This window comes from Hipposideros armiger, unplaced genomic scaffold (genome assembly GCF_001890085.2).
Source record: "Hipposideros armiger isolate ML-2016 unplaced genomic scaffold, ASM189008v1 scaffold_430, whole genome shotgun sequence".
NCBI classification, from domain to species: domain Eukaryota; kingdom Metazoa; phylum Chordata; class Mammalia; order Chiroptera; family Hipposideridae; genus Hipposideros; species Hipposideros armiger.
In genome coordinates this window covers 1230658-1251428 of record NW_017731780.1, presented here as the reverse complement: position 1 = coordinate 1251428, position 20771 = coordinate 1230658, and the positions used below count along the sequence as shown (strand labels likewise).

Genomic DNA, 20771 nt, shown 5'->3' with positions numbered 1-20771 from the left:
CCCCGGGCCCGTCCCGCCGGGGACGCCGGGCGCGGCCAGCCCGCCCCGGAGCCAGTCCCGCGGGCGGCGGCGGCGGCGGCGGAGCTGGGCAGGTGGATGCGACTGGAAGATGGCGCCCTCGGGCCCGGGCAGCGTCAGGCGGCGGTGCCGACGGGTGCTGTACTGGATCCCGGTGGTGTTCATCAGCCTCCTGCTCGGCTGGTCCTACTACGCCTACGCCATCCAACTGTGCATCGGTGAGTGCGCCCCGCGCCCGCCCGCGCCCGGGCCCAGCCCGCGCCCCCGGAGCGCGGGCACCGACCCGCCGGCAGCCTCCTCGCCCCCTGCGCAGCCCACCCCGACAGCCCCTCGCGCGGGGACCCCGGGCGCCCACAGCCGCGCGTCCGCTCCCCACCTGGGGACCCCCTTGCGCCTGGGTGCTGCCAACCAACTGCATCTCCGCTGGCACCGCGGCCGGAAGCCTCGGGGCAGCCTCCTGCCACTCGCGCTCCCCTCGCCTTCCCTGCACAACTCCCCTGTTACGGTGTCACCTCCACCCCAATGCACACGCAGCCCAGACGCCCCCTCCGCCTTCCGCTAACCGCCGCCACCGCAGCCACACCCCCTACCTGGGCAGGACGGTCCCCCGGGAGAACTACGGTCCTCGCCGCCCGCAGCCTCCGCCCGGCCTGAAGGGCTCCAAGCTGGGCCCAGGATCCGAGCAGCGCCAGACCCGCGCGGGGGACGGTGTCCCCGGCCTCCGGGGTCAGACCTGTCCCTCTCTGGTTGTCCTTAATCCACTTTTTAAAAATTTGCGACAGCACTCAGGAGCGGTTTTCGCCGCCTTTATGATTCGACGATTGCCAATTGGACACTTTCTAGTTAAAAGGAGGTGAAGGGGTGAGCTACTAGAAAGTATTTTGGAAGACATATTGCACAGTTTAGGTCATAGAAAAATAGAAGACGAAGAAAAAGACGAGGTGACCATCTGAGGTTTTTTTCATCCGGAAAGCGAAATGGCTCAAGTCCAAATTTTAGGCTCTGATATTGTTGGGTAAGGTACTTAAAATGCTGAAAAATAGACAGATAGATAGGTAGATAGATAGATAGATAGATAGATAGATAGATAGATAGATAGATAGATAGATAGATGAGCACAATTTGGGAATACAATTATGTCCCTTAAGGTAAGCAGGCTTCTTCTACTTCAGAGGTTTTGTGACAGCTGATCTGTGTTATCAGAAAAGGTACCTGCCAGTGACTTGTGAATGCTGCTTGTCTTTGGCGTTCCCCCTAAAACAATGCCTACGTTTTTGCCCTGTGAAGCACCAGCTAGTCTTAGGCGGGACAGGGGAAAGGTATTGGCCTGTTGAACCTTCTCAACTTAACTCTTTTCAGAGTTTCCAGATTCAGGCCCAGAATCTTGTCTGAAGCCATCTCACCTCAAAAAGTTGCCCCTTGTGAGAAATAGTAGGTGTCAGAATACTACACCAAAATAACTACTGGCATAACTTTTAACAGAATTGAGACTAACTTCCCTTTTCATGTGGTTTTTAAAGTTGACATTATCTTTTACTGAATTTAGAAGCAATATTTTAGTACAGAAAAACAGTGAGTCTTTTTTTAAAAAAGGATTGGGCTGCACTGAAATCAAGACAGTGCATCTAACTATGTGATAATTACAGTCATCTAAAAGGTATAGGAACAAAGTTTTCAGAAACATAATTTTTGTATTGACTGTTAATACTAAACTAGTTTGCCTTACTGGGGTATGTACTGTATGTGTTACATAACAATTAGAAACCTTTGTGGTATTTCATTCCTTCCGAAACGCAGTGAACAGTTTCAATTAATGTAACTGGTGCCAAAGAGGGAAGTACCAGGAGGCCTTGATTATCAAAACAGGCAGCTTATTCCCCTATGCGATCACATTAAACTAAGGAGCTTAGCCTGATACACTGTCTCAAGTCCATCAGGAGGAAGCGTGTGGAAACAGGGAGAGCTTTTCTTCCCTTGCAGTGACCCCTGCCCCTGGCTGAGGTGCTACGTGGGAGGTCTTACTGTATTGAATACACAGGTGATGGGGGAGGAATGAACTGGAAAGTTGCTAGTATATCTGGATCATATTTTTATATATACTTTCTATAAGGTTGATACATCTAAACTAACTAGGAAATCCACATCACTATTTTAGTAAGTGAAACATTGACGAAGAGGGAGAATGCCTCTTTTAAACTGCCTAAGTGACATGGCCTGTTATTGATACTTTGCCTAGTGATCAAAAGTGAAGTCTGGTATCACTTTTCGTCACTGCCTACCTAGTCTATCCCAATGCCTGTCACGTTGCAAGCCATCAATACATGGTCTTGAATAAACCAATAAATGCTTCAGAGGCAATATCTCTGAGGTTGTCAGAGAGTAGTTTTTATATTTTTATTGCTATAGAAACAAACAATAAGTAATTGGATGAAAGGTCTGGATCCTAGAGTCTAGAAGACAGAACAAGTGGAAAATGAATTTGATTCTAGAGACTACGGCAGTTTAAGAATGGTAAGCTCTAAAAGCTTGGATAACCTTGGCTGGGTAGGAAGTAAAAATTAACTGTACAGTTCCTTTATCGGCATTGGGGAAGATGGCGACTGGTGTGACAGACACACAAAACCAGCCTCCTCTCCTTTTCACAAACAAAGCAAATGGGAATGCCAACCTTCCCTACCCACCCACTGCCAACCCCCAACATGAGTCACCTCTCAGACTGCCTTGCCCTTTGGGGATTCTTTTTCTCTGGAAGTTGCTGTTTATAATCAGATTTTCCATACTTCACCTATAAAACATTAACCAGGGTTGGGAGCAGAGAGTGGATGTCGGGGGCTGGGAACTGAACTAGGTAACCAAGTAGAACAATCAGGGTGATTTACCCGGCCTTCCTTCTGGATCTGCTGTCAGCTGGGGATGACCCTGAATATAAATCACTCTGTGCCCTTCGCTGAATGAACTGCAATTTAGGAGTAGTGCTTATCCTGGTATCCTTGGAAACTGGAGATAATGATTCTCATTACAGTTAGTTTCTATATTTAACAATGTGGATGTGTGTGGCTCTCTAGGCACTTTTTCAGTTAGCATAATGTTTGCTTAGTATTTGTATTTTATAAAAATAAACTCATCTCTTTTCTTGGAATTTGAATATATATAAAAACTATGTGAAATTACATATATATATATATATATATATAATTTTCAAGTGTTTCTGGTAAGTTTCCTTTCTTTTCTACCAAAGAAAAGCCAAATTAGGATTGCTAACACTAGTCATTTAGAACATACTTGCCTAGTTTGTTGACTAACTAGGCTCTTTTATTCATATTATTTCCTCACCTCCTCCCCTCTCCCTACTACTGCTCTCTCAACCCCAGCTTCTTTTGTGTTTTATTTGTCTTTTGATTCCTTTAATTATTAGTTAGCTTGTTTTCTGTAAGAGAAATTCAAAGGGCAAAATTTGTAAGCTGGTACTTAAGGCTGTAGGATCAGAGGGAGTTAAGGTACTCGGCAGCCTCGGGCATGCTTGGTTCAATGGACATACTAGACCTGTTTATATGTTTTACAAATCCATTATGGCAGTTATTGCATTAACTTTGCTTGTTGAAGAAGGTAACTGACTTTTTCCTCTTTTAAATGCTAGCGCTAAAACTTGTTTTAACTACTTTTATACCTTTTTATTTTGTTATAATTTCAAATTTACCAAAATGTTCCAAGAATAGTGCAAGAAACCTCCACATAACCTTGTTTAACCATGCGTATTTTCTCTTGTGCTTGATTTAACCTCATGTTGTTTTGTACAGTCACATGCTCTACAGGCTTGTAGCCTAGGAGCAATAGGCTAGACCATATAGCCTCGGTGTGTAGGAGGCTATACCATGTAGGTTTGTGTAGGTGCACTCTTATGATGTTTGTACAATGACAAAGTCACCTAACAGTGCATTTCTCAGAATGCATCCCCTTCATTAAGGGGCACATGACTACTAAACTCCGCTATTAAGAAAAGCGGCCTTAGGCAATACTTTAACAAATGTGTGTGGTTGTGTTCAAATAAAACTTTACTTACAAAAATAATTGTCAGTCCAGACTTGGCCCTTGGGCAATAGATTGCTGACCCTGGGCTGTGTTAGAAAGTAGCCCATTAGAATATTGTGGTTTTACTCACAGTTTTGCAGTCTTTGTTAATAAACATTTTTCAGAAATGTTTGCAGCATCCTGTATTCCACAGTGATTATTGAAGATGTTCAAGAATTAAAAGAGCTAGTCTACGTACTTGGGAATCAATTTGGGAGATATACAATCATGTTTTCCTTCTTTTAAACAAACAAACACCCTTAAGGATAAAATATATTAAACCTCATGCTTGGATACTGTTAAGCTATGATCTACCATTAATTCAAGGCCATCCAAGCTCAAAGATGGAGACTTGAATGGAGCCCTCAGTTGCCTTCCATCACGAAATGAATTTGAACCAAACAGAGAAAGCACTGTGCTCTTGGTATTGGTAAACTATTATTTAAAAAATGATGCAGAACATTAAAGTTATTTAAAGAAAAAACAGGCAGATGATCTTAGGAGTATAAATTACTATCTATATTAAATTAGTTTTAAATGTGAACATATCTTTAAATTGAAAATTCAAATGTATAAACTATGATATATTCCAAATTCTTGATCCATACTGCCATTTGACTTTAATATAAATGGTCCATGGGAAAGTAGAAGACTGCTTAATGTTCTTTTGGTTCCCATTTAGTGTGTCAGAAAATTCTTTTTCTTTTGATGTAATGGATAATGCAGCATTAATCTTTGTTATTACAGCCTATTAGAGATAACATATAAAACAATTATTATGGTACTTAGCAGGTAGAGAGGTGCTCAGTAAATGTCAAATTAATTAATCTCTTTGGTTTTTATTAAGTATTATTCAGTTCATTTTTAGTATGAAAACATTCAGTTGTATAATGTCAATAGATGAAAATATAGGATCCAGCAGTCAAAACTCAATTTAAACTAAGGCTTGTTGTAAAACACAGTTTGTTTTCAAATGCTTACTGAGATGTCATCCATGCCATTAAATGGAATACTCTCTCAAGGATTTCCATTAATTCAATGGAAGATGAAGTGAGGGTTTCTTAAATTAAGATAATAAATTCTCTAGAGAAGATGCATTGCCGCAAGGTTAGAGAAAGGTTAGCTTCAGAAGGCTTTTCAGAGCATTTATGGGACCCTTGTTATGTGCCAGGCACTTTCACCCACAGAAATGATTTTGAGTAGAACTAAATAGAGATCTTTGCCCAATGGCCAAGAAAAAAATTGCCTCTGGGGAAAAAACACAAGCCCTGAAGCCTCCTGTCCAGCTCGGGCATGAGGACAGAGGTTGTTACCTGTGAGAATGCCACTCCCACGGCAGAGTGGCAGGAAAGCAGAAATGGGAAACACAACACCCCACTCCTAGGAGCCTGTGAATTGGTTGCTGGACCAATGTAAACAAATAATCAAGCAGGTAAAAAGAGCTGATGGTGAGCACTGCCATAGTAATGAATTTCTAATCATATTGTAAATCTTACCACATATAAATATCTCAGAGTAAGATTATGATCGGCAGTTTTTGCCCCTGCTACCTACTAGCTGGCTGTTTCTGCTCCCTCACTTTTTACCTGATGCTGGGGCAACGTTTACTCCGCTCCCTGCTCAGGGCCTATGACTTGATGGGTGAAACAAAGGAGGGTGCAGAGAACTTCCTGATGCAACTCATTGTAGCCACAGGAAGACTGGAGAACCTAGCTTAGAAAGTGGGCAGAAACCAGGAGAAGGTGGAGGAAGCGAAGCTGACATTATACCAAAGGAATAGCCATTTGAAGGAGCTGCTGCCCTGGTGACCAGCCATCACTGAGCTCTGAAGTCACCGCTGCTCCCTGTGGCTTTGTGAAGACGGTTCCAGGTGCATCAGCTGCCTGAGCTGGGTCTGTGCCCACGTCCCAGGTAACAGGCTTGGGCAAGACCAGGTGCTCAGTCTCTTTGGCTTTCGTGGTAGAAAGAAGTGCCAGGAAGACATACAAACAAACAAACAAAAAAAGACAAGTATATTCCATACATTAATATGGATGAGTTCTCGACGAGAAGATCCTCACTGATTTTTCTTTTATTTTGTTTGTTTTTATGTTTCATCTGGATAGAAAACTTGTGGTTTTTCTATTCAGAAAAATGGAACCATGACTTATATTTTATAATTTATACTGCTGATTTCATATATTTTGATGGTTATATCACATCTCTTAGCCTTTTTTTCTTCAGAAAGTGGTAAGTTCATGGGTCTCCCGAGACTCCAGCACTGTTTGTGATGACTGTAGAAATACTACCTTTTGCAAAATGCTAGATTACAACATAGTATAGGTCCTTCATGCTCTTTGTTGGGAAACCAGTTTTCCCAAGATCGTTTAGGAAGACAGTTTTAATATTATATGGAATCCTGTGATTTTTATATTAGCATTTAGATATACCACAAAGAATTAATAATAAAAGTATACCCTGATAGAAGTAATTTCCATAACAGTCCATTAGAAAATTGTTGAATTTGTTTTCTAATTCTTTTAAGGGTAGTTTTATTATACTATCTTTGTTGTTATGTCAGTCAAATGCTGCAAGTGGAAAGGGGTGGAATTAGCAAGGCAGGGGTGGGGTGAGGGCAGCCGCGAGGGTGTAGTGACCTGATTTCTTAAGAAGCATATGGTACAAATAAAATAAAAAGCTATGAATGCTTGAAATGTCTCCTTTCAATCCAAATTATATCACACTTTGAAACATTTGTGTAGCATTTTTCTTAATTTGACTTTTCATCTACCGATGCCTTTAAAATTCAATCATAAAGATAGTGCCTGAAATCCATTTTTTTTATTTGAGAGGTACTCTTGAGCAAAGTATAGCTATATTTATCATCTTAGCATTTCTGTCCACTCTAAAGTGCATACTTCATGGAAGATCATTTTAGGTATGTTGTTGGTTACATTTTAAACATGCAGATGAGGGAGAGTGTGTTTACATAAGACTGAGTTTTATTTCTTCTCCCGGTATTTCTCCTGAAATTTGTCCTCATGTGCAGTGTAAATTAAGTGTCCCTGCTGTACATATATTAATGTGACCTCCTTATACTTATTCACTAGCATCACCACCATGAGGAGCAGATGGTCCAGAGAACTGCAACAAAACCAACACCAAACAATAATCAAAAACCCTTTTTCTCTGTTTTTAAAAACCAAATGTCCAAGGGGTACGATAGTTTCAAGGTAGTTTGTTAATCTTCACAATCATCTTATAATGGAAATAATCCTTATGAAAAGTAGTTTATGTATTTCCAAGAACTTTATAGATTTATTTCATTATAATTCAGTGAAATTTGGCAACGCAGAATGCTTTGTCATGCCAATCTATTTATACACACACACACACACACACACACACACACATATAGATAAAATTAAATTTCTGTTTCTGTGTTTATCGTATTATGTAAAAAATGAGTTTTCACCGTATTTGAAGGCTGTGTTTCGAATGGGATGTTTAAAACACAGATGGCATTGTGTCCCTGATGCTTTGGGGGGCCCAAGGGTCACCTGGAAGAGGCAGGTGAATCCGAAGTGTGTCTTTTCACTGAATTTGTAGGGAGGTGAGAGATGGCGCGGCCTGAAACAGCCTCTGTGATGCATGTCTGTCTGGTTCACAGTGGGAGCGCTTCCGTGGGAAAAGCTGCCCCGCTCCAAGGCAGCTGATGGTGAGCCCTAATGAGACGCACCTGATACCATTTATGAGAAAGCTGAAGATTTCAATTATGAGCCTCAAACTGAAATTGCAAGGACTAATTTGTGATCGAGTTTCTTACTAGGTGGGCAACAACATGGGACATGTTTTAGAAAGAAAGGCAGGAAGGGCTTTATGTACTTTACTATGACTAGTGATTATTCAGGGAGGTCAGTTAATGTGCAAGGACAAGGAAAGAGGTCAGTTTGACTTAATCAAGGTTTTAAGTATAGCACATTTTAAATGAAATGCAGCATATCCCAGAACTAGGGCATACCAAAAATTAAGACATATAGAACTGAGGGCAGTATGTCATTTGGATGGGGGTAGAGCGTAGTGATTCATGATAGGTTCCCATAAACTCGGATTTTACAAATAATTACAAAATCCCAGAATTGACTGCATTTCAACCATTTATAATTTATTGAATACTCTTTTAATGTATTCATTCATTCAAAAATATTAACTACCGTTGGAGTTTACATTTTAGCTAGGGGCAGGAGAACAAATAAGAAACATAAGTAAGTAGCTTATATGATTTCTCAGGGGGTCATACGTTTCATGACAGAAAACAAAAAGCAAGGCAAAAAGGATTGGGAATGCCAGCGGAAGGTTTAAGTTTTAAATGTGGTGGTCAGGATGGTGGGGGGAGCACAGTGATCATGAAATTTAAGCGGTGACCTGAAAATGCCGGAGGATTTAACCATGCTGGGATGGGGAAGAAGTGCATCTCAGGCCGAGAGAGCAGGCAGTGTAAAAGCCCTGAGGCAGGAGTCTTTCAGCAGTTAGAGGAGGAAGGAGATCGTTATTAGCTGGAGTGGATTGAGCAAGGAGAGGGGAAGTAGGCGACAAGGTCAGAGAATGCAGAGAAGGTACAGTTTATGGGGCCTCGTGGGACATTGTGAAGATTTTGGCTTTCCTTGGAGTGAAATGAGGATCCATTGGAGGGCGCTGAGCAGTGTAGTGACATGCTGTGACTTATGTTTAAAAAAATTGTTCTGGCTGCTGTGTAATCTAGGCTACTTCCTCAATTCAGATGAGAACCGATGGTGTGTCAAACCACGGGGGAGGAGGGATAATTGAAATGGGAAGATTTCAGATTCTGGATGTATTTTTAAAGTAGAGACAACAGAATTTCCTCACAGACATATGTGAGCTGTGAAAGAAAGGAGTCAACGTGATGCCAGTGTGTCGGCCTGACCAACCGGTGGATGAGAGATCAGTTGAGATGCAGAAGTTGTAAGAAGAGCCAAGCTAGAGGTCGGGGTGGTGACCTTGGATCAGTGATGGGTGTGCTGACGTTGAAATAGAGATGCTGAGCTCGCAATTGCATTTACGAGTTTGGCATTTGGGTAAGAGTCTGAACTGGAGGAATAAACTTTGGAGGCTTCAGCATATAAATGGATTTAAAGAGTTGACACCGGATACGTTCCTTCCACCAAGGGAGGGAATATAAATCGAGTACAGACAGGGACCAAAGATGATCAACATTGAGAGTTCAAGAGGTGAGCAGGAACCGGCAAAGTAGCCTGAGAAGAGGCGACTAGAAGTGGAGGAAGTTAACAGAATGTGGTATCCTGAAGCCTGGGGAGTTAAGGGTATCGAGGAGGAGCGGGGGATCAGTTAGCTATTTTAGCTTTTTATTACTTGATCACTCAGATGTTCATAAACAAGTTTGTAATATTTTTATGGGTTCAGATTATTTGGGGCTGAATTGTGCCCCACCTATTGACATGTTGAAGCCCTAACCCCCAGCTCCTCAGAATGTGACTGTATTTGGAAATAGAGCCTTTTAAAAGGTAATTAAGTTAAAATTAGGTGATTAGCATGAGCCCGAAGCCCACATCATTAGAGGAAATTTAGATACAGATATGTACAGAGAGAGAAGGCTGTGTGAGGACGTGAGGAGAAGATGGCCCTTTGCAAGTCAGGGAGAGAGGCCTCAAAGGAAACCAACCCTGCTAATATACTGATCTTGGATTTCTGGCTTCCAGAATGGTGAGGAAATACATTTCTGTTGTTTAAGCCATCCAGCCTGAGCAAACAAATATACAAATATAGCAAGCAAATGCCTTTTTTCCTTTCTGGACACTGAAATGCAATCATCTGTAATAAGGATTTAGGGGACAACATTGATTGTGGAAGCCACTGGAAAGTTTAAAAGAATAATTTAGATATGTTAAATATTTTCCCTGATATAAAATAATCAGTAAATAATAATAATAATAAGCAAAATGCATTTTTAGGAAGCACTCAGACTTAACCAGCACTGACCAGAGATACTGTACGCCATTCCAATAGTTTTCAGATAACTAAAATCTCAAGTTATGGTGCTGAAATTTTTGCCTATTTTAGATTTTAAAAAGAAAGACTTTCTAAAATGTTTCAACGGCCTCTTTCCTTGCCCCAGCCCTCTTAAATACTGTCTGTTGAACATAATTTAACTTCGGTCCAGTTATGTTCAGGCCATGGATCTGAAACAGATACATGTATGAATATCCAAGGATATCCCAGGCCCCTGAAGTCCTTGGATTTTACATTCACAGTTCCCTCTATTTCCTATTGACTGAAAAAGGTCAAGGAGGGCAGAATTTGAATCTCAGACATTCTGGGAATCTGGGAACACTCAAGAATGACCCACTTCAGTGGAAATGCCTAGCTAGACGTCTACATCTCAACAAAGCTTCATTTCTCTTTGTTTACCCCTTCTGAGGTTAATTCCCTGAAAAAGCTAAAGGGCAAAACCCTTCATTGTGGAAATAACCAGAGGTGAGAAAGAAAGTTTTAGCTAACATGGAATATTACCTTAATTTGTGGTTTGAAAATAGACTCTGGAGCAGGTGATTTTTTTTTTTAATCTTTTATTGTGGTAAAGTATACATACTATAAAAATTTACCATTTTAACTGTACACTTTAAGTGTACTGTTCAGTGACATTAAGTGCATTCATATTGCTGTACAACTATCACCACCATCCATCTCCAGAACTTTTTCAACTTCCCCAACTGAAACTCTGTATTTATTAAGTAATAATTCTCCACCCTTTCCTTTTCTCAGCCCCTGGAAACCACCATTCTTTCTGCCGCTGAGAATTTGACTATTCTAGGTACTTCATATAAGTGAAATCATATGTGTTTCCTTTTGTGTCTTGTTTATTTCACTTAAACATAGTATCCTGAGGTTCATTTGTGCTATAGCATGTGACAGAATTTCACTCCTCTTTAAGGATCAGTAGTATTCCATGGTATGTACACACCACATTTTGTTTATCTGTTCATTGGTTGATGAACGTGTTTGGCTCTTGTGAATAATGCTGCTATGAACATTGGTTCATAGTCCCTGATTTTAATTCTTTTGGGTATATAACCAGTAGTGGAATTGTTGGATTATATGGTCATTCTGTGTTTAATTTTTGGAGATCTAGCTGGCATATTAGTTTTCCTGGAGCAGGTGATTTTTGTTTAAAGTGTAATTCCAGGGAGGCCTGTATACACCCTTGTAAACATATCAAATTTGAAGGTCTCTAGAGGTTTCTCCAAAGTCCATATTAATGTCACTGCAGCAATTTTTAGCTACCTGGCCTTTCATGAGGCAGGAGGAAAGTTGGTGGTCAGGAAACTGAGGATAATCTCACTTTGCACATGCGGCAGCCTGCATTCCCAGGGAGCACGTGCTGCATGAGAAGGCTGGCCCTCAGGTCTACCCGAGGCAGAAAGGTTGAGAGCCGCTGGCCGACTGAATGTCATCTAAAATTCAACAATAGTTTTTGAGTTATTACAGCACTAAAGCTAACTGGTAGACTTTTTACCTTTGTAAAGAGCAACATGTTAGCAAGTGTACATGGTACCCATACTGGATAAATGCAAGCTGGTGGGAGAAGTGAGAGAAAATCCCTGTTTCTGTGGATGCATTCGTAAGCTGTGGTATTACCCATGGACTAGATCCTTATCCACAGCACAAGGACTGAAAAGTCATGAATGAATCTCAAGGTATTTGTATTGCCTGCAGATCTAGGGTAAGTGAAAGTGGTTTTAGGAACAGAAGGCCAAGATCAGCGCATTTAATTGGGGGAGAGAGATCCAGACAGGGAACATGAGATGCATGCAGCTCACACTTGGAGCAGAGGAAGAGACTCGGTCCAAATTCATATTGATGACTATTTTATTCAATTCTGTACACAGTTTTTTACACTTCCCACTTACATTAATGAATACATCTAGTATATAATGAGGTGGTGTTTGTATAATGTTGCACTATTGTAATATACTGTATCTGACAGCAGTGGGAGTGAAAATCTTTCATCTGTGGTGTGGGCTGCCAGCTTATAATGATCGAATTTGCTTTGGCTGCAACTGAATGTACACACAATTACTGTCAGGTAGTCTGTGCTAGTGCTGTAGGTAAACACAGTACAGGGCAAGGGGATGATTTGCTGCAAGGAAGAAGGAAGAGACATACTGGAATTCAAGGTGAAATCAAAGAAAGATGGTGTGGGGGAGCAGTTTACACCAGAAGTATAAGACAGTGAGGTTACAAGAAGGAAATTGTGCTTCCCAGTGACCCAGTGAATGGCTCGATACCCTTGCATGTGTTCATCTATATTGCATCCCAGTGCTACACTGCAATCATTATTGCTGGTGATAATGTTGTTTTAAACCTTTGAATTCATCCCTTCAAGGGTGATGCTGTAACTTCTATTCCGATGAGCGTCATAAACACAAAGGTTGGAATTACAGCTTTATATAGTTGTTCTCTGGAGTACTACATAAGTGTCAAATAATTTTACATGAACCTAGAAATTGGTTCATGTAAAAAATTGGTTTAATTTTTAATGTGTTATATGTGCTGTGTGTGTGTGTATATATATATATATATATATATATATATATATATATGTGTGTGTGTTTACTCTGGTCATAAAGTACTCAACATGTAGCTGCTTACCCTGGGAGGTAGTATTCAGAGGCTATCTGTTTCCTTGGAGAAGCAAACAGGAAGCATTAGTTTTTCTATTTAATAAATCAGACAGCTAATGTTCAGCAGTGAAAGTACTCTCAGTATTGTCATCTCTGATAATTCCGAGTATACCAGATAACAAGAGATTGATCTGACGATGATTAAAAATACGCTACAAAAATTGTTTCCACCTGATCTTATATACTTTTTAAATGTTGAAATAACCAAAATACAAGTGGGATTTTTGCTTGCTACCAATAAACCAATATGTACTGACGTACATACCTAGGAAAGATGCATTGGGCAAGATACTCATTAAGGCCCTTCCAATGCCAACATTTTGATTCTGACTAACGAGGGGAATGCTTTCAGGACCTGACATTCCTATTTGACCCTCCCCTGATTGTAGATGACCATTAGGTGAGGGCCAGGTAGAACTTCGCTGAGTGTATAGTACCCACCACAGATTTGCATGGTTCAGAGGAGTGAGTCTTGCCTCTCAGGTCCAAACCAAAGAAGAGCATCTGGAGTTGGAAAGGAATAGGGTTGGAGGTGCAAAGAGCCAGGTATTGTGGGAACATGATTAGAGTTGTAGCCATGTGTGAAAGGAGGACCCACACAACTCTATCTAACAGGATGAGCAAACTCTCCTGCGCTGAAATCGGCACAACTTGCTGGCACTGGGAATCGGTTCTGTTTTAATTTGAGACAAAGGGATTATAGGACTCCATTGAGCAAGCTTTGAAATGAGGACACTAAGAACAAGGACCAGCCCTGAGATCAGATTTCCTCATTTACCTGCGCTGCTTCACACAGCCAGTGATTCAGGAATTGTCTCTCCCTTTGCCAAGGGGAATATGGCAGCGAGGTTACCCGAGTCATAACCATGAGACAAAGCTTTCATTCCCCTTTCAAAGCTGATGAAGTGAAAGACTTCCATATCTTTGTTGATTAAGTATAAACATTCAGTGAGTGTGCTCCCAGCCTTCAGTTGGACAAGTTAGATTTTACACTGTTTCTGTACAGTAGAGTTTCTTCGATGTTTAAGGCAACGACATAGTCAAGTTGCTAAAGAAATGTTGTTGATAAAGAAAAGCACTTCTAACTTGGAAGGTTTTAAAACTAAGGATTACGGTCACCATTCCAGGACAGATGTGTATTCCCTCTCTCTTTATCGCCAGTTTCTCCAAGTCAGGGGTCTGGGCAGTACCAACCTCAAGAATGTGCTTTCTTTCCCTCTCCTGCTGAGGAGGGAGGTCAGGTAACCCCTGTCCATCTCCTAATCTTCCTCCCTGTATCACCATCTCACACTTGTTCCGGGAACATCTGTCCCTTCTTCAGTTCTTGAATTGAGAGCTCAAGAAATCCCAGCTCCAAGTACCATCCTGAAATATGAACAAACCTGTGCATTGTTAGTGTCCAAAGTTTGCAAAATGATCTGTTTCCAGGTTATGTTTAAGTTGGTTGGTGGAGGAGGACACCTGAAACCCTACTGTCCAGAACATCCCTGATCAAAAGTAACAGGTAGTGGCACAGGTATTAAAAACAGATGGACCAGGAGGTAAGAGAAACCAAAGAAGGAACAGGCAGTGGGAGGCCATGTGGAAACCTGGGAAGGGTTTTGGAGTCAGACTTACATTTAGATTCTACCTCCATATGTTATGACTTGGATGACATTAGAAAAATTATGTCTTCCCAACTTTTATAATTATGATAGTAACACCTATCTCACAGATTGTTGTAGGGTTTAAATGAAATAAAAATTTTTTCAGAATTAGCAGGACCCCTGGCATACAGTAAACATTCAACAAATGCTCCCTTTCTTTACTTTATTCTCTGACTCCTACCCCTCACCAGCCCACTGATGCCCCCTCACCTCCATCCAGCCCCCACCTTGCTCAAGCGGTCACCTATCAGAGAGGATTATGGGCTGAATCGTGTCACCCCAAAATTCATAGGTTGAAATCCTAACCTGCAGGACTTCAGAATGTGACTGTATTTGGAGGTGATTAAGGTAAAATTAGGACATTAGGGTGGGCCCTAATCCAATATGGCTGGTGTCCTTGTTAGAAGAGGAGATTAGGATACAGACACAGAGGAAAGACCACGTGAAGATACAGGGAGAAGATGGCCATCTGTATGCCAAGGAGAGAGGCCTCAAAAGGAACCAATCCTTCCGACACATTGGTCTTGGCCTTCTAGCATCCAAAACTGTGAGGAAATCCCTGTCTAATGTTTAAGCCCCTCCGTCTGTGGTACTTTCCGAAGCAGACTGGGATCCTCACTGAAGACTTGGGGTGGGATGAATGCTTGCTGTCAGAGCGCAGCTGCTAGGGGAAGAGAGTACGGGCAACCCCTTGTCCACTATGAGAAAAAGGAAATGAGCTTGGATGTTGCCAACTGCAAAGGTACTTGTAACACAAAGTAGCGAATTTGTATAGTATTGTTCATTCACAATTTTGTAGTATTGTTTCAGATGCTTTTAGGCATTAGAAAGGCTCCATAGGCTAATATGGAGGCCTAACCACCCGATACCAAAACACTTGCATAACCTTTGGGACCATAACCTAGTCTAAAGTAAGAGACTCCCTGTATCTTGGCTTATATTGTCTGATTGACTGCAGTTCATTTGTGTCTCTTGATGTTTCATTATGCCATTCTTCAGGAAAAGGTCTCCAAGAATTCCTTGACCATTTTCCATGGTAATTGATCATTTCCAGCACATAGTTTAGATTGGTATAGTTTGCGAGATATAAATTGTAGGGCAGAGGCAGGGGGAATGCATCAAACCACTGGAAAATCTTACTTCTCTGCAAATTACACAGCTCCTCCACTCCTCACATTGAGATGCTGATGCTTGTCAGGCCCTGTCAGAATCTGGCCAGCTCATGGTGGGGTACAGGTAGGCGTGGAGTGGAGTGGAACGGAGCTCTGGGAAGAGCAGGGAAATATAATGTAGTTTAAAAATTCACTGGTTTATTGTTTTCTCATTGTGTTAATTTGCCCACATGGCAATGCACCTGCATTTGTCTGCTTATTCACACTCAAAAGGTCTTCCAGCAATTCATTCCCATCAACTTGACATTTCTCTCTCCGGAAAACTATAGCACTACTGCAAGCTAAAAATGCACAGTGTACTTCTTTCTCCAGATTGTTTATAAAACTGTTACCACTAAACTCTGGGGAACGCCTGCTCTTAACATTTCACTGTTTGGTGATGGATTTTATGCTCCATATTTAACCACCACTTACTGAGCCCCTAATATGTGGCAGGTTCTATTCTTGGTGTGTTTACTCACATTATCTAATTCTCAAAAACAGCCCAATGAGGTAAGTATTGAGATAAGACTCAGAGACGCTAAATGTGTTGGCCAAGATAAAACATACAACAAGGGGTAGAGCCAGGATTCAAACTTCAGGGAGGGGCATGGAAGAGGAACAAATGAAAATAATTACAGATTGTGCTAAGTACTAAGAAAGAAGCAGTGTATTGTGATAATGGTTGCAGGTGGGCACTAGACAGGACGGCCTCTGTGACAAACTGACATGTAAGCTGCAGCCTGGAGGATGATCAAGAGCTTTTCAGAGAGGGTAAAGGTGCTAAGGTTTAGTGTGTTCTAGAAACAGAAGGTCAGCCTGTTTGCAGCTTAGTGAGCGAGAGGACGAGCAATGAGAAATGATCTTGGAGAGGCAGGTAGGATCATGTTAACCGCTGAGGCTTAAGTAAGGAGATTGGGTTTTATTGTAAATCCAGTGCAAAGCCATGGAAGGGTTTTTAGTGAGAAGACATCATTGATTTACATTTCAAAAGTGGTCATGGTTTTCTTATTGCAAACCACATTTTTTTTTAAAGAACTGTGTGGGGATCCAATGAGGAATGTAGTTTGCCTGGCACAGTGTTTGTGGTTAAGACTGTTAGAGGGGTGTAAATGTGTAAATGTCTAACTGTTACACTGTTTTGGAAAAAAAAAAAAAAGGCTCTTAGGAATGTGAGGTGTAGCTTTTATGGTAACAGAGAGAGCCCAAATTGGAAACTGTGTGTTTGGGGTTCAAGTTCTGTGTTATGAAGCCTTACCCTCGCTCTTTGTTTCTACTCTGAAACTACTTATCTGCCCTTGACTGAACAGTTCCTACAAACCCACTGGTAAATGTATTTGTAGAGTGACTTTTGCCCTAGGTTTTTAAGTCAGTAGCTTTTTTTCAAAATACATTAGAGTGGGACTGAAGATAATTTTTGAGCCAGAGGAATCTTCGAGATAAAGTGCAAATTTTTGTTTAAACAATAAAATCCAAGTACAGGTCAGCTGAAGATCATGATCAAGGTCACACGTATTGGACGGATTGGACTAGAGTCCAGGTTTCCTGCCACCCAGATGAATGGAAGTGCAGAAGATCCAGGGAGGGGGCACGTAGCATGTTTAAAAAGCAAGAAATCCCGGAGTGGCTAAAGTGTCATGCACAAGACGAGTGTGTGAGGTGGGGTTAGTGAGGTAGGCAGGGACTGCAGCTGTCAAAATGACAATGACATGTGACTATTACAAAGGAAAACACAGTTTGATCAAGACTTAAAAATGTAAGCAGATCTGTTGTAAAGGCAATAAGTAAGTATTTATTAGGAAGAAAAGGATACAATTTGAATTCAACTGGACATATCAATGGGAAAAATATATTTTTCTTAGGTCTGTCATGAAAATGGTCTGGCAGGAGTGTCTCTGTCAATTCCACAAAGTCTTTCAAAACGAGCGTCAATGATTCTGTTAGAATAAGTTGAGGAATGGGAATTAGCAGTCACAAAGGTGTTGGTGGCTTTGGCAGGAGCACCAGCAGTGAGCGAATGTTTGGGATGAAAGACCCACAGGAGTTGGTTGAGGAAATAGTAGGAAGTTAGAGGGGGTGGAGACATTGCATTTGGATGACTGTTAAAATGAGATTTCCTGTGGAAGGGCCAGAGAAATGGGATGACAGCTAGAGACATGAGGTCAAAGGAGAGATTTTGTTCACTATTTAAATATACCTGTACTACTAGTGTTATTTTTGTCTTAATCTTTGGACCTGCTTCTGTGATTAATTGAAAATGTTTTATTAACTGTGTCCTTGTTTTTTTTCAGTTAGTTTTAACTTCCAGCTGAAATGATCTCATAAACTTGAAGCTTTTTGAGCACAGGGACAATCTTAACATTTTATCCTCAGTGTAAGTATAGTCAGTGAATGTTTTTCAAGACATGAGTTAAAGAGAGGCAGGGGAAAATAAAATAGAGCTTGGTTATAAAGCTATCCTTATGATTCATTCATTAGAACTATATCTTCATTTTTGGTATTCCTCTTTATCAGACTGCATATATGTGGCTAAGATATATCTGTGTCAGACTGAATTTGGAAATGGCGTAGTGGTTTTATATAGAGGAGTCGCTGTGTATATGCACTGTGGGTATATTATTCCTCAAGAGAGAGCTCAAATTTGAAGGCAAGAAAAAGAAAATTCAGATTAAGAAAAGAAATAAAAAGATCACAGCAATATACATGTGCAATGAAAGTACCAAATTATGTAACTGTTCTTTGCTAATTTAAGGGGGAAAGTACATTTTTTATCTAGTGTGAAAGCATATTTTAGTACCTGAAGTTTTCCATTTTGGATGTACTTATGACTAAAAGTTGAACTAGATTTGTTACCAACTGTTTACTGGGCTTCAACTTACCAAGGAATACAATATTTGACAAACTCTTAATGCATAATCACCAAAACCAAATGTTAAAACATTAGTTGGTAAAAATATAGGGCTGGAATAATCTTTGAGTTGATCCCCAGCTTTTAATCAAGATGGAATTTAAATCAATCTAGACTAAGTCAGCTCTAATATTTTTAGAACTCTTTAGGGAATAGGGTTTGATAGCATCTTTAGCAATTATGTGGGTGTATAAAGTTAATTTGCATAGGATTATTTATAGTCAGGTTTTTAGAGTATGACAAAGAATTGTATTGTTCACCTGCTAGCAGATACATAAAGATATACTGTAGCTAATTTGCTAGATATAATTTCCATTTATAATAAATAACAAACTTGTCTGGAGAACTGATACAAAAGACCAACGCATATCTTCTTAGAGAAGATTTCCATAATAAAACTAAATTATAGGTTTGGTGTCTGATGATTAACTTTTCGTGTCAACTTGGCTAGGCTACAGTGGACAGTTGTTTCATTAAACACCAGTGTAGATGTTACCATGAAGGTATTTTTTTATATGTGATTAACATTCTTTTTTTTTTAAGATTTTTATTATGGAATTAGGGGATGGGAACAGCGCTGGGGAATTGGGGGAAGGGGAACAGACAATTTGCTGTCCTTTCGTTCTTCAGTGTAGTTGTGGAGGACATTGCTTCACTGGCCCAAGTTGGCACCATCATTACTCTCTTCCTGGGCAAGGGAGATCAGTCGCCGGCTTCTGGATGGCCACTCACTGCGATTGCTGGCCGCTCACGCTGGCTGCTGGCCACACACGGTAGCCCATGGCAACCCACCTGCCGTCACCAGCGACTCACAGCAGCCCAGCTCCAAGGTTGAGCTGTTGTTCGGCATCTTAGCTGTGGAGGGCAGTGTCACTGGCCCTCATATGTGGGATCCAAACTGGGGCCGTCTGTCTGGCGTCCCCAGCCAGCTCTTAAACAATGCGCCACTCGGCCGGCCCAATATGTGATTAACATTTAAATCAATAGACTTTGAGTAAAGCAGGCTACCTTCCATAATGTCAGTGGGCCTCATACATTCAGTTGAAGGCCTTAAGAGAAAAGACTGAGCTCTCCTAAAAAAGGAGGAATTCTGTCTCTAGCCTGTCTTTGGAATCCCCAGGACTGCAACATTAACTCTCCCCTGGGTCTACCCAGCTCTGTCATTGTAGCACAAAAATAGCCATGTATACAAATGGGTGTATTTGTGTGCCAATAAAATTTTATTTACAGAAACACGTGGCTGGCTGTATTTGGACTGAAGTATATAGTTTCCTGACCGGCCCCTGGATTAAATGATTGCTTGATCATTCATGCAAAAGATAAAGGGTGGGGATATGTAGATGATCACCAAATATACAAATAGTAAATATTTTAGTGTATTAATGCAGTGCCCTTATTCCCAAGAGTAAATTGCAACCTTTTTTCTTAAAATTATTTAAGAACAAAACTATTTGCATTTGAAAATGCCACTGTATTCTATGTGTTTTTTATAATGAGAAAGGAAATGTTGAAATTGACAACTCTTCCGCTACACTGAAAATTACAGGTGAATCATTGACCTACTACTTAGGTGTACGTGGTTGAGAGAACATGAATATTCTCAGTATCATAAAGCAAACCTAATATAGACTGTATATCTGTTAGTGAAATAAGTCAATTCGAAAATTCTGATACTGTTATTTAATCAATGATAAGCCATAGAATTTTGCTAGTATTGATTAAATCATTTGAAAGTAGTTGTATGCAACTTTACTTGCAATATATATAACAGACATGGGATTACTGTCCAGAATGTATAAAAGACTCTCAGTAAGTAAAAGAGTTGTAAACTAATGGGAAAGTGGTAATTCACTCAGAAGGCATAGGAAAAACCAATCATTATATTTAAAAGTAATGGAAAACTTCACCAGTAATCAGGGAAATCAATACTAAAACAGTGATTTTTATTTTGGCCTATGATATTGACAATGGTTAAAGATTTATTTCACATTCATAGGAGATTGGATAGGCCCAGAATCTTTGTGGGAGTGTAATTGAAACACCCTTTTTGAATTTCATATTTTATTCTATAAATGTTACTAGAATTATTTATCATAAGTGTGCATCCATGTACATGCATACAACTTGTTTAATTTTTAAAAATAGAGAATCTGTGGATTTTGAAGTACATTTAGGGAAAAACAAGCTGTGAAGGAAAGTAAAAGCTTTAAAAATGATGTCTTTCAACGCATATCCAGCCAACATAGTAGTGGTCCAGGGCAAAAAAATTATCAGTTTCTAC

General features: G+C 40.6%; 1 protein-coding gene across 2 annotated transcripts in view; it reads left to right on the top strand.

The window, feature by feature from the left end:
- The first annotated feature begins 6 nt into the window (after positions 1 to 6).
- The window catches only part of ZDHHC2 (zDHHC palmitoyltransferase 2), a 53785-nt gene continuing 33020 nt past the window's right edge, over positions 7 to 20771 (top strand). Inside the window, exon 1 of one of the 2 annotated variants that reach the window (XM_019664768.1) lies at positions 7 to 236. In XM_019664768.1, coding sequence (XP_019520313.1) covers positions 110 to 236 — 127 coding nt within the window. In that variant the 5' untranslated portion in view covers positions 7 to 109. Of the gene's footprint in view, positions 237 to 16419; positions 16460 to 20771 lie in introns of those variants that run through there. The other variant, XM_019664769.1, reaches the window with a different exon arrangement.